Genomic DNA, 12,720 nt, shown 5'->3' with positions numbered 1-12,720 from the left:
CTTATCATTATCAGACCCAGTGCTTGATTCACTGAGTACCTCACACAAAACATGTGTCTGTGAGTGTGTGTGTGTGTGTTTGTGTTTGTATGGTCAATGGGGACACAATGAGTGCCTGTGATGTAAGTGCTTTTTTTCCAGGCAATTTCCAAAAATACCCCAAAGCAGCTGTTCCCAGAACTGTGTTCCTGTATGTTCCTGTTACTCAGAGCTGTGGTGAAGATTCCAGCTTTTAAGTCTTCTCAAAAAACATTTACCTGCTTAAGGCACTGAGGGGTATGTATGTATATATGCCCATCTTTTTTGGCATGAATGTTCCCCAAGTACTGATCAGAATCAGGTTCTATTTGGTTTTAACCTTGTTAATCAGACAGAACTGACCCTTAACCAGTGTTTATGGAAGGACATGTTTTCTCTGCATTTTCACATTTCAGTGTGTGTGCCGTGTCTGGTCTTGCAAACACAATAATTGAGGTATTTTATAGCAGTTATCCCGGGCATTGGGTTCTACTAGCCTTTGTTCTTGACAAAGTCAGGCAACATCTGACCGAACTAATTAGCACAGTTTCAGCCAATGAGCTGCTGTCTCGCCTGGTTTTGAATAACCGTCTGCATGACATGTGTCCTTAGAGGACTGGAATAAATTGTGCCGCATTATGGCAACCAAATGTTCTAGGATTGCCTCCGTAAGCTCGGTCCCTCAACTCGTAGCGGAGCGTTAAAAGTGTGCGTAACTACAAAGGCCGGCGTTCAGTGACTCACGTCACTGAGGATGATCGCTGTTTTGATGTCTGACGTGGGGTCCCCGGTTTTTGCCACAGTTTCCATGTCTTCCTGATGATCATGTACACGCTTCAGCTGAGATCTGAGATGAAACAGGAGGAAGCAGAACCGTGGCATTTCCTAATCCTCTCACTTCAGGAATGTCAGACAGAATCACAGACGGATCCACCTCCTAGCCCCCTTCCCAAAAAAAAAAAAAAAAACCCACCAGGACTTTGATTCCTTATACAGACATTCACAGTGAGAATCTGCGTTGGTGTTTGGTCCAAGGATGAGAGACTGCATTTTGTTTTCTTTGGCTTTGGTTTGAAAAAGATAGATGGTTTTCTGAACACATTATCCTGGAGTCTGTCTGTGTTCTCACTGTTTGAGTATCACTATGTATTGTCATGTTTTTAATATGGCTTGTATTAAATGTATTTCATCATGATCCATCTCTCTCTCTCTCTATCTCTCTCTCTCTCTCTCTCTCTCTCTCTCTCTCTCTCTCCCTCTCTGTCTGCCTGCGTTTCTCTATCTGTGATCTCTGTCCATTCACGCAGAAGTAAACTGAAGGTTATCTGGACACCAGTTTAGCCCACGGTGCCAGTCAGGACAGACAGACAAAAGCCAGCGCCAGGCATGATCCTGCTCTCTTTATACTGGAAATCCATATCTAATGCAAGTCATTACGGCATACTATTGTTTCATAAGCCCGTCCAACAACAAAGCTCTGTTCACATGCAGACCAAATACTTGGAATAAGAGAGGGAGAGACACAGAGAATGAGAGAAGAAGACACAAGCAAGCCACAGAGAACAAGATAAGAACTAACGTCAGGATATACTCTGTATTTTGTGTGTGTGATAATGATTATGTCAGTTTAACAACAAATCTCACATGACAGATTATATTGAATCTTCTTAGAAGACACTCTTTTCGCAATATGCCATACTTATTATGAAAATTTCATCTTTCATGTTCTTTTCCCAGGAAAAAAACTCCCCACAGGAACAGAAACAGGCAAGCTGTATTTAGAATAAATGTTTATTTACCATATCTAGCGAGGTGTAAACAGTGTACATAAAACTTAAAATAATGTTTAGTTGAATGTGTGTGCAGGGAAAACACTAAAGTGAGTTGATGCTACTTTGTGTTAGAAGACCCCTTGGAGATAGTTCGTAGTTCTATTCTAAATTGATTTGAAAGTATGTTAAATAAATTAGGTCTGCTCTTTTCAGTCTTTCTTAATACCTCTATTAAAAAATAAAATTACTATGACTATAACTGGTTGCTGTCACTGCAGTCACTGCACTGGAAGTGAGAATATCGCTTATCTTTACAATGTCTCATTTTTTGAGACATGGCCATTGTAAAACTGAAAGAGAAGGGCAGAGAGAGAGACGGGGGGGGGGGGGGGGGGGGGGGTAAAATGAGTGAATTGAAGAGTTTGAGGACGTGCAAACAAACAAATACAATCTTACCTTAAATACCACGTAAAAGACAAGTGTGTGTCTGTGTCTGTTCGTGTGTGTGAAAAACAAGTGTGTAACACCTTAAGGCACTTTTTTTCATCAGCTACGAAAAAAATCATATATGAAATTCATTTTTTGTTATGCAAAACAAACAAACAAAAAAAGTTTAATGCGATACTGATTTACTATAATATATACTTAATTTTTATGATATTCTCTGTACAAATAATTTATGACATGTCTCCTGTAAGGTATGGTCCCCTGAATACAACCAAAAAAAAAAAAAAAAGGTGTGATGCTGTTTTCTGAAATCAGAGATGGGTAAGATTTTAACAGGTAGTAGAGGTAGAGGTGAAATGAATGGATCAGTTTGTTACGTCAGATGACACAAACAACTAATAGTGCTTATTGTACTGTGACTAGATTAATGCATTTTTAATATAAAGATATTTCTATCTTTAACTCTCACACATTCTCCTTTTATCATCAGAAAAATTCTCTTTTGTCTTGTAATGTGCAACATAAAACAACATAAACATTACACTTTAAAAAAAAAGGGAATGTTATTACCTGTGCTGTTGTTTGATTGATTAGTCTGTGCATAGCCTGAGCTACTATTAATGTTACAAATTGACCTCTTATGAGTCTTACAAATTGAGATCATGTTTTTATGATTTGATAAAATTTGGATTATTGCTTGGGTGTCTTATTTTGCCTCAGTCATATTTTTCACTGTAGCTTCTTAAAGATTTATTTCTCTTTGTTCACCTCTTCTCTCTTTGTGTCAAAGGTGAGATTGATTGCAGTAAGACACAACGTGTGGCCATAGAAACACTCCATGATTTGTTAATTTGTTTTTCTTTTTTTTTTAAATGGGTAAACACTCAACTAAACATACACTCTTCTTTTTATAAATATTAGCTCTTAACCCCTGCCTGGAATTCATCAACCGCCTATGAAGAAAAGACTGATAAAATTTGAGGAAAATGGTACGGTTTGAAAGTTATTGAATTCTAGAAAGTTCTTAAGCAGAAATGTTTTGAATGCAAGTCTGATCACCAGATGTATCGTGTTTCAAATCGTGTACTTAACACTGATATCAGGTTAAAGAAAATTAAAATACTACTGCCAATAGAACAGTTTTTCATATATTCATTTTTTTCTGTTCATATATTCTTTTTCCTCAGAGACTCCAAACAATGGTGTAGAAATCGGCTTTCCTGGCATAAGACTGGTCATCTCTGAATTTGTAAGGATTACTCCAAACAGATTCCAGTCAGCGTGTTCCATTACCACTGCTCTATCTACAACATTCCTGCTTTGGTGGTTACATTCACACTGCAGTATCCTTGACATTCCTAGTTCAAGAAATCTCTTGAACTATATCCTATTATTGTTCCGAGGTGGATAAGTCCCAGATTTTGCCTTGGTGATTATTCAGACACTCTCATTTCTGGAGTTTTTTTTCCAGAGCTTTTACAAGGTACAGGTGTTGTGTAATACAATGTTTTTCTCTTTAAAAACCTCACAGTTTAAAGCTGAAAAAAAAAAACACTGGAGTTTTTCTTGGCTCTCTGATCAGGCTTGACTCCTACAAGACAGAGTTTCTCTCCTCTCTTTCATTCCTCAGGTCATTCTCTCAGTAGTTTGTGCTGTAGGTAGTGCTTGCAGGTACTCCAGCATTCATCTGCCGACTTGGTCTAGTGTAATGGCTCAGATGTCCTCAGATACAATCCTGATGACCCTGAAAGTATGTGTCACTTCATGCTGGTTTTTCTGGTAACTGTCTATGAGCCCAGTCGAAGACATGTCTGCCTGAAATTGCATGTTTGATTGTAGGTAGGTGCTGGAGAATAGTGTGTGTGTGTTAGTGTCAGTATATGCTGTCCTTAGTAGTAGTTGATGTGTGTGTGGTGGTGGAGTCATCTGGCAGAGATCCTCGCCTGGGCGGGTGTGCGTGGCATCGTAGCAGGGCCAGGAACTCCCGGGACACGCTGCTAGAGAATGCTGTGTAGATCCAAGGATTAGTACAGGAGTTGAGGCTGGCCAACAACATCAGGATAGTGAAGGCAACTCCTACAGAAAGACAGAGAGAGAGAGAGAGAGAGAGTTCCCATCCCAGTCATAAATAATGCTTAAGAGTTTGGTTATTTTGTGTGGGCAGATTTCCGTCAGAGGGATAACTGGTAATCTGGAATACAGGGATAATGGGACTTTATGGTATGAAAGGTGCTGTTAGGGCTCACTGATCAAGTCAAACCTGAGAATAAATCAAATCCATATCCTGCTTTAACACACTGATGTACAGTCACCCATTGCCTTATTCCTAAATCTAACTACTGAACCATCCCATCTAAACTGTGCACAATCTTGAACACGTAGCTGTCAGGACAGATTGGGCCACAGAACCGGTTTTTAACTATTTTCAGGGACCTGGTCAGCCCCACAGTAAGTGTATACCTATATGATAACCAAGTTAGTTCAGTCTAACTATTGTTTATAATAAAACACAATGCCTCTGGGTGATTTGTATTATGTAGGATGTTATCAGCTTTTACCAATTACACATGTTGTAAATATGAAACTATTTATAAAAGTCCGGTTTGTCACTGAAGTTATGCTCTATGTAAATTCACGCTTAGTGACATGTCATAAAAATCAACTCCACCCTTCATGCTATTTGAGGAAAATGACCTGATGGTGACATTTGTCAGTCACAAATTGCTCTCTTTTCGCTAATGACGTGATAACAGATAATAATAAGGTCTAGATGGGGCATGATGAGGTGGTTATGAGGTGTCATTCATATTTTTCCACTGGCAGCTGAAAGAGCATCTGTTTGGACCTGCTTTTGTCACCTGGCAACGAGCGGGTCAAACTGCCTGAAAAGCCCTGGTTTAATTTAGAGGTGCTAAGACTATGCAGATCCAATGAGATTTACTCCCCAGTACAGTGAGGTTGAAACTACTGTGCATGCGTGTATGACTAAGACAGTGAAAATGGAAGAGTGGTTTTGAGGTGAAAGTGTGTTTGTTCCTTAAATCTTTAATATGTCAGTAAGATGTATGGAAGTTTTTGCCTGCTGACAGATTTTGGCAGAGAAGGAAATGAAATGGAAAATTAATGACCAGCTATACGACTGCAATATGAATGCTGTAGCTACAGAGAACGGATAACAGAAAACAAACACAGATCCACTGTGTTCAGCGTCCAAGACACAAAAGCCTGAATGCAATCAGCCCAGTTGGTTGAGAAATGTTTCAGTGACCCCTTGAATGGTTTATGTAGCACATTCAGAGAGGCTTTACAGCTTGTACTGTGCTGTGATCTTTGTATAAGAAGCCATCTTCGTTATAAAGTTTGTTTTATAACGATGCAAATAATAATTTTATATCTGTATTTTCTGCGTGAATGTGTTGTTCGCTATTTTTTCCCATCGGTTATGTTCGCATGGTCTCTTCTGTCCAACAAGTTAAAAGTTAACTAGCTCATTTGATAGAAAACTTATAAATATAAAAACCTAGACTGGATTATAATAATCAGCACAAGGTAATTCTGAATGAAATTTCATTATAAATATAAGGTGGCTTAAGCCTTTGATAATGAATTTATCTGCTGCTCAATCTCATCCCCGAGTTTCCCCCTTACGGTCATAATTTTTAATATCAATCAATTAATTAAAGAGAAGAAATGGGAATTTGAATAAGTTCTCAGTTAATTAATGGAATTTTATCTTTGACGTGCACAGACAGATACACACACACCTCCTTTCTTAGTCTCACCTCATTTCTTACCTTGGTCTGGTGGATTTGGGTCCCAAGCTGCCCACAACTGTACGATGAAGAATGGAGACCAGCAGACTGTGTAAACCAGCACAATGACCAGAGTCATCCTCACAGTCTTGGACATGGCCTTGGACACACCCATGGGAGGGGGTGGTGCCAAAGGTGGGAGGGTAAAAGTTGCTGCATCTGGGAGTACATCTGGCCAAAGCTCAGGAGGACCACCAGAATCTGAGTTTCTGATCAGAGATGAAGCTCTGGACTGAGCACAGTTGCTATTGGACGGTAATGTGTGGGAGGGGTCAGCGAGTGTGGTGAGGCTCTGCTCGGGGACAGGGTTATGTCTATGAAGTGTGAGGGTGGAGGCTGGATCATCAGCTGCTGAAAGAGATGGAGCACTGGACTCAGAGGTGAAGCTACAAGTGGGTGGGGCAGTGGAGAGGTTGCTGTGGGGAACGGTGGGAGACGGAGAGGGTTGCAAAGGGCTGCGGCGAGGCCGGGTGTGGCAGCTGCCCTCAGTCTGGAAATGGTGACTGCTCCTCCCATCTCTGTCTCGAGCTCCTCCCCCTCCCACACAACCCCTACCCCGATGCCCCTCCCTCTGTTGGAAGTGGAAGAGGACAGAGTTTCTTTTAAACTCAGCGGTCACAACCCTCTCAGACTTCAGGTAGATGTTGTCGTGTATCTCTCTGAAGATGCGGATCTGTGGAAGGGACAAAACAACGAGATGAAACAAAAACTTAAAGGAATCATATGAAAACTTAATGCATAGAAGGAGGTAGGAATAAATTAGAACATTCACACTTTTAAAGTAGATTTTATACTGTGCAGCTCTACAACTTTGGTGCCTTAGAGAGCACCATATCTCAAGGGATCCACATCACTTGTTTGGTCAGTGTATAACAATTCTGATGATAGCAAAACCCTGGACTCTGATCAAGGCATGACATTACTATGCATAGAACTGTTAATAAATGTTGTAGTCTTTTGTGGGTGATCTTTCTTCTGAACATTGGGCTTGTTTAAGAAACATTGTTGTTTTGTCACCGGGTGTGGCCATTTGTTATAGTGAAGCTGGCGTGTGTAGAGAGCCCAGCGACTATTACACTCTTAAATGATGCGGTTCATGTATACACAAACATGGCACAGGACCCACGTGATTTATTCAGTTCTGGAAAAACGTAACTGAGCCACATGCTTATTGTCTTTGGAGTCTTGTTTGACAGAGAGAGAGAGGCATCTAAAGGAAACAGGAAAGAGTAGCAGGGAGAGAGACGGACTTTGAATGGTTTGTTTGGAAACAAGGTATTTCTTTGTGAACTGTCAGTTTGTGTGCCACCTGACAGAACCCATATTAGTACACTTCAAGTATGAGACTGAAAGGGGAAAAAAAGAGAAGAGAAAAAGGGGAGTGAGAGAAAGAAGAGGAGCTCACCTGACAGACAGTAATGATGAGAGCTGGTAAAATGAACACTGCTACAGTCATCCATGTGACGTAGGCTTTAAGTCCCCACGGCTCAGCGAAATGCCCCCAACACTCAAATACACCAGGTGCCACCTCCGATCGTGAGAAAATAAAAATCTACCAAAGAAGTAGGACAAAACAAGAATGAAATAAAGACCAGTTCAAATGATCAACCACGGTTATTCTTCACACTTAATCTTGAATTTGTGTTATCTGATGTCCTATTTAAAGGATAAATAGAGCATTTAAAAAACAAAACAAAATTATTTCTTAAAATGACCTAATGCTAGGGCTTTTGATACGTATTTATAGCTGAGTACACCAATGGTATAAGGTAAGAGCATAAAAGTCTAAGATTAAATGAATTTAACTGTGGTCTGATATACTCAAATCACTGCCAACAAATCTGCATTAGATGGTCATTTTCAAGTAGGAATATGATTATGACAAAATACTTTCTTTTAAGCATTGTAGAAGACTACAATAACAGACACAATTCCAGTAGTAGATGTGGTCATTAAACAAATTAGCTCCAGATTTTATTCTTGTGGTGTCTTCCTAGCATAAGAGAGAGCACACTGGCCAGTGGAATTTTAGGAGCTAATCAGTGCTCAAGTAGATGTGACTACATTAACTGAACCCCTAGAACACTTAAGCTGTACCCTTGACCTAAAATCTCTGTCTCACCTGGGGTAAACTGAGCACTAGCGCCAGCCCCCATGCCACCATGATCGGGGTGTTCCATCGCGATGGTGCACCACCACGGTACGCCTGCAGGGGGCAGCAGATGGCATAGTGCCGATCCACCGTCATCGCAACTATCATGTAGGAGGATGCAAACATGCCAACGATCTGCAGATACTTGACAGAGCGACAGAGGATATCTGGGCCCTGGAAATGCTCTGTGATGTCCCATAACAACTGAGGCAGTACCTGGATGGAGAAGAGGCAGGTGGACGTGTAATACAGTCAAAGCACCTTACGGGGCAAGTCACAAAATGAAAGAATGGAGTGATGAGATGAAGAAATAGAGTTATACATGGAAAAAGTTCTTATTATCAATAATCAGGTCTTCAGTTTGGATGATGATTTACTTCAAGAAACCAAACGTAGCTCCTGAAGACCTAATATATATACAGTATATGGAGGTCTTTGTGTTAGCTGTACTCAAACACATGGGGCTCAATCAGTCAAGTTCTGAGAGGCTGATCTGTATTGTCAGGTGTGCCTGGAAAGAAATCCTACAGGAATTGTAACTCTCCAGGACGTTGATAAACTAATTTAGTCACATTACATTTCAGAGAGATTCATAGGGAAATTTTCATTCAGGCTGAGCAGTAACACATCTGTCAAACTACTCATAATTATGTCTTATATCGGTGCAACAAGGAGTCTTGGCTCCAGTAAGTATGAAACCGTCTGGGCCCGAGAAATAGGACAATTGTGATGTATGGTACACCAGCTTTATTGTGGAGAGGCCTGTTTACTCATAAAACCTGTATCTACGTAGGAACACAACCAGTTGTTTAAACATGCTCTTACCTGAAAGAAAGCCACAACCAGGTCAGCAACACACAGGTTAACCATGAACAGGTGCATGGGGGCATTGTGTTTCCTTCTACGAAGGAGAATGCACAGCACAAACCCATTTCCCAAGGCAGTCAGGGCCAGCACCAACCCTAGAACTCCAATCTCCACTTGAGCCAGAGCCTGGTCCCGAACCCGTGGAGGAGCCACAGGTTGCAGAGGGGGCCTCACAGTTCCCCACGACCCGTTCTCAGATGGAACTAACCACAGAAAAGTGGTGCTGAAGTTGGTATAGCCCTGGAACAATGTAGTGGACAAGTTAGCCCCATGTCCTTGTATGCTCTCTGTGGTGTGATTGGCTAAACCCAAATCTGCTTCCCAGGGGACTGACGTCATACCTGTAACCTGGAAAGACAGAGGTCAGCTTGAGGTTGATTAGGTTGCAGTGCCTGGAGCTCTATTTGAAACTGATCACAGAATGAAAAACATTTGGGAACTAACCCAAAGAACATGTACACATGAGAAGTCCAATTAGACGTACTTGGATGGTGACATGGAAAGTAATGCACTCAAACTCAAACATTCTGGGACATATTCCGTGGTATCAAACAAACATAAAAAAAAGAGAGATAAACTTAAGCAGAGGTTTAATTTTGCTTGCGTAATGTTTCATTTTAGAGTGCAAGGGGCGGGAAATGAAGACTGCATAAATCAAAAGAGAGCAGTGAGATTGTGACTCCAGCACAGCCTCTAGATTAATGGTGAGGTCTAAACTTTTGTTTTCACAACATTAGGAAGGATCTGCTGCACTCAGGCATTAAACTTATTAACCTCTACTTGTTTTCAGTTCAATTCAGTAATTAATGACATAAATATATATATATGTGTGTGTGTGTGTGTGTGTGTGTGTGTGTGTGTGTGTGTGTGTGTATATACATATATATATATGTGTGTGTGTGTGTGTGTGTGTGTGTGTGTGTGTATGCATGTATGTATATATATATACACACATACATACACATACACATAAGATAACAGAAATATGAATAACAGAAACATGTGTATATAAGGCTGAATAACAGAAAATGGATATACAAAGATCAAAATAAACGTTGAAACAATTTTTGAGATACAAGTAAAGCTATTATAAGTGCTTGTTCATTTTTTGTGGATTTGAACAAAGGAAAATTATGAGAAAAATACTCCAAATATTTGCTTTGTGCATTTGTGGATGCCATCACTTTTGGCAAACTGTCCTTTAAACTCAGGATTTCTGTCTGTGGTCTTGCTGGTTTGGGGCTGTTCTCTCTTCCTGTCATACTTTCAGTGAGAGATCAGATACTGGCATCAAACTGTTCAAATACCTGATATTATTATTATTACTAATACTTTTTTGGCATTAAATCACTGCATTATAAAAAATATGAAAATACTAAGGCAAAAAGTCCACCACCATCTCTGTATCAATGGCACTTTTCAGAGCCCAGTGGAAACTGTCACCCCACTTGAGACATTAAGCATATATTATTATTATTATTATTATTATTATTATTATTATTATTATTATTATTTGTAGTATTGCACAAATCAACACTTCTTGAAATTAGCAAAACTGATTTTCATAGAGTATTAGTATATCAAACATAAATACATATTCTCTCTCTCTCTCTCTCTCTCTCTCTCTCTCTCTCTCTATGTTTGAGCCATCCAGTTTTCTGTGCTTGTTTAAACACATACACACACACACACACACACACTTTCCTTCTTTTCTCTCCCAGTCCTTCCAAATCTTCCTAGTTCCCTGCCATCCTTTCCAAAATAGGACATCATGGTTTATTTTCTCTGGATTAGTTAAATAAATAAACATATGGGTTTTGAAAATAAACACAATTAAGAAATAATCCAACCACAAACTGGTGAAGCAGCCTTTTAGGAACCACTGGGGTACTTGACCTTTATTCTAAAAAGAGCGATTAAGGGAAAGACTGGGAGAGAGGGAGAGAGAAAGAGAGAGAGAGCGAGATGAAGGCTGAGAGGGTAAAGAGAGAGGGAAATGAAAACGGGTGGAAGTAGTGTCTGGACATGTAGAGACATAAAGGGAAAAGGAACACAGTAAGTTAAACGTGCCTTCTTAAAGATGTCTTCTGCCTAAACATGCGTACAAAAGAATGTGGTAACTATTACTCTGTAAACATTGGCCTAAAAATCATGTGACTTTTACACCAGTGACATTGGCTCTTCTTTGTCATTCCATACACCTTCTCCTTCAATTAATTGGATGTTGTAAGGTTTATCCACGTTCTCTGAAGGACTGCGTTCCCGCCACTGGGGAATGTTTACCACTCAAAAGTATGAAAGTATGCTTTTTTTTTTTTTACATAACATCTTCGTTTTTTTTTTGTTTAAAGCCCCTGACTCGCAGTTAAAGTCAAGTGCCTCATGAAGAAACTATTCAAAGATTTAAAGGTAGGTCCAGAAGCACTTGTAAAGATGTTTTAAGGAGGGGAGTGTGTGTTCGAACACTTTAAAAGGAACACTGCACATGCAGGGAGTGATTCACACAGATTTATGACTTTCTTTGAAAAAAAGACACCTTTCTGGGGACAGTGGTGGCTATTGAGATTGATGCTGTTCAGAAATATCATATAGATAAGCATACAGAGCAATGACTCATATTTCACACTGAAATCTTAGGATAAACATGTAACCGAGTTGTATATTTGTGCTCGTAATTTGGTTCTGTGTGGTCATCTCTCAAGTGTGGTCCCCCAGCCTTGGTTTGTTCCTGTGTTTATTAGTCCATGTGTCAGACTGTTTACTCTCCTGTGTGTGTGTATGTGTGTGTGTGTGTGTGTATCTCTGTGAGTGAGTCGTATAAGATAAGAACTCACACATGCATACATGCTTAATTTGTATCCAAATGAACTTCTCATTCTTTTCCAGATCATTTATCTGTAACACCCCCCCCCCCCCAACACACACACCTAAACTGTTTCTGTCAAAGGTAAAAGTAAATGGGCCTTACAGAAACTAGGTGGATGATAAGTCCATAGAAGATACTCTCAATTCATAAATTCTGTTTTTAGAGAGTTTTACCGTTTTGAATTTGTTTTATAGGGTCATCACTGATGAAACTCTGCCAAAGCTCACATATTACAAAACAATGTGCTCTATGGCTGTTTCACTCTAACTCATCTCTCTCTCCCTCTCTCTCTCTCTCTCTCTCTCTCTTTCAAACCCACTCCATTCCGTCTTCTTCTGCAATCTCTCCCAAAAAACATTTCTTGCTCATCATCTCCTTCATCACCCTGTCTTCGATTCTCCCTCTCCCTCCTTCCCTCTCTCTCTCTCTCTCTCTCTCTGTATTTTCCATCTTTTCTTCATTGCCATTTCTTATTGTTCTCTCTCATGTGATGGAGTACAGAAACCTCTCTTTATTCAGCATCCAGCTTAATCACGTAAGATGCACGAAGCCTTTAGCTCCATTAATCCATCAAGAGGCAGCGCAGGGAGACGTGTCAGTGGTGGTGCTGTCGGGGCTGTTGCTAGATTGGCTGCAGATGCTCTTGCAGTGTTGGAAAGACAAATGGAGGATAGCCAGATGGCTGCCAAATCTCAGCGTTCACACTCAGTACTCTCAAAGGATCAGCAGAAGGAACCACTGTACAAAATGTGAATCAGTCAAAGATGAGCCTCGAATGAAAGTTAC

At 40.2% G+C, this 12,720-nt stretch overlaps 1 protein-coding gene across 1 annotated transcript in view; it reads right to left on the bottom strand.

Annotated features, from left to right (window-relative positions):
- Positions 1 to 4,088: 4,088 nt before the first annotated feature.
- avpr2ab (arginine vasopressin receptor 2a, duplicate b) overlaps positions 4,089 to 12,720 on the bottom strand; it is a 12,439-nt gene continuing 3,807 nt past the window's right edge. The window contains exons 2-6 of the mRNA XM_030770137.1: positions 9,027 to 9,416; positions 8,172 to 8,417; positions 7,455 to 7,601; positions 6,032 to 6,722; positions 4,089 to 4,313 (exon numbers count right to left, since the gene is read on the bottom strand). Coding sequence (XP_030625997.1) covers positions 4,111 to 4,313; positions 6,032 to 6,722; positions 7,455 to 7,601; positions 8,172 to 8,417; positions 9,027 to 9,407 — 1,668 coding nt within the window. The 5' untranslated portion in view covers positions 9,408 to 9,416 and the 3' untranslated portion in view covers positions 4,089 to 4,110. The remainder of the gene's footprint in view (positions 4,314 to 6,031; positions 6,723 to 7,454; positions 7,602 to 8,171; positions 8,418 to 9,026; positions 9,417 to 12,720) is intronic.

This window comes from Chanos chanos, chromosome 3, assembly GCF_902362185.1.
Source record: "Chanos chanos chromosome 3, fChaCha1.1, whole genome shotgun sequence".
Taxonomy (NCBI): Eukaryota; Metazoa; Chordata; class Actinopteri; order Gonorynchiformes; family Chanidae; genus Chanos; species Chanos chanos.
This window is presented reverse-complemented; position numbering and strand designations above follow the sequence as displayed.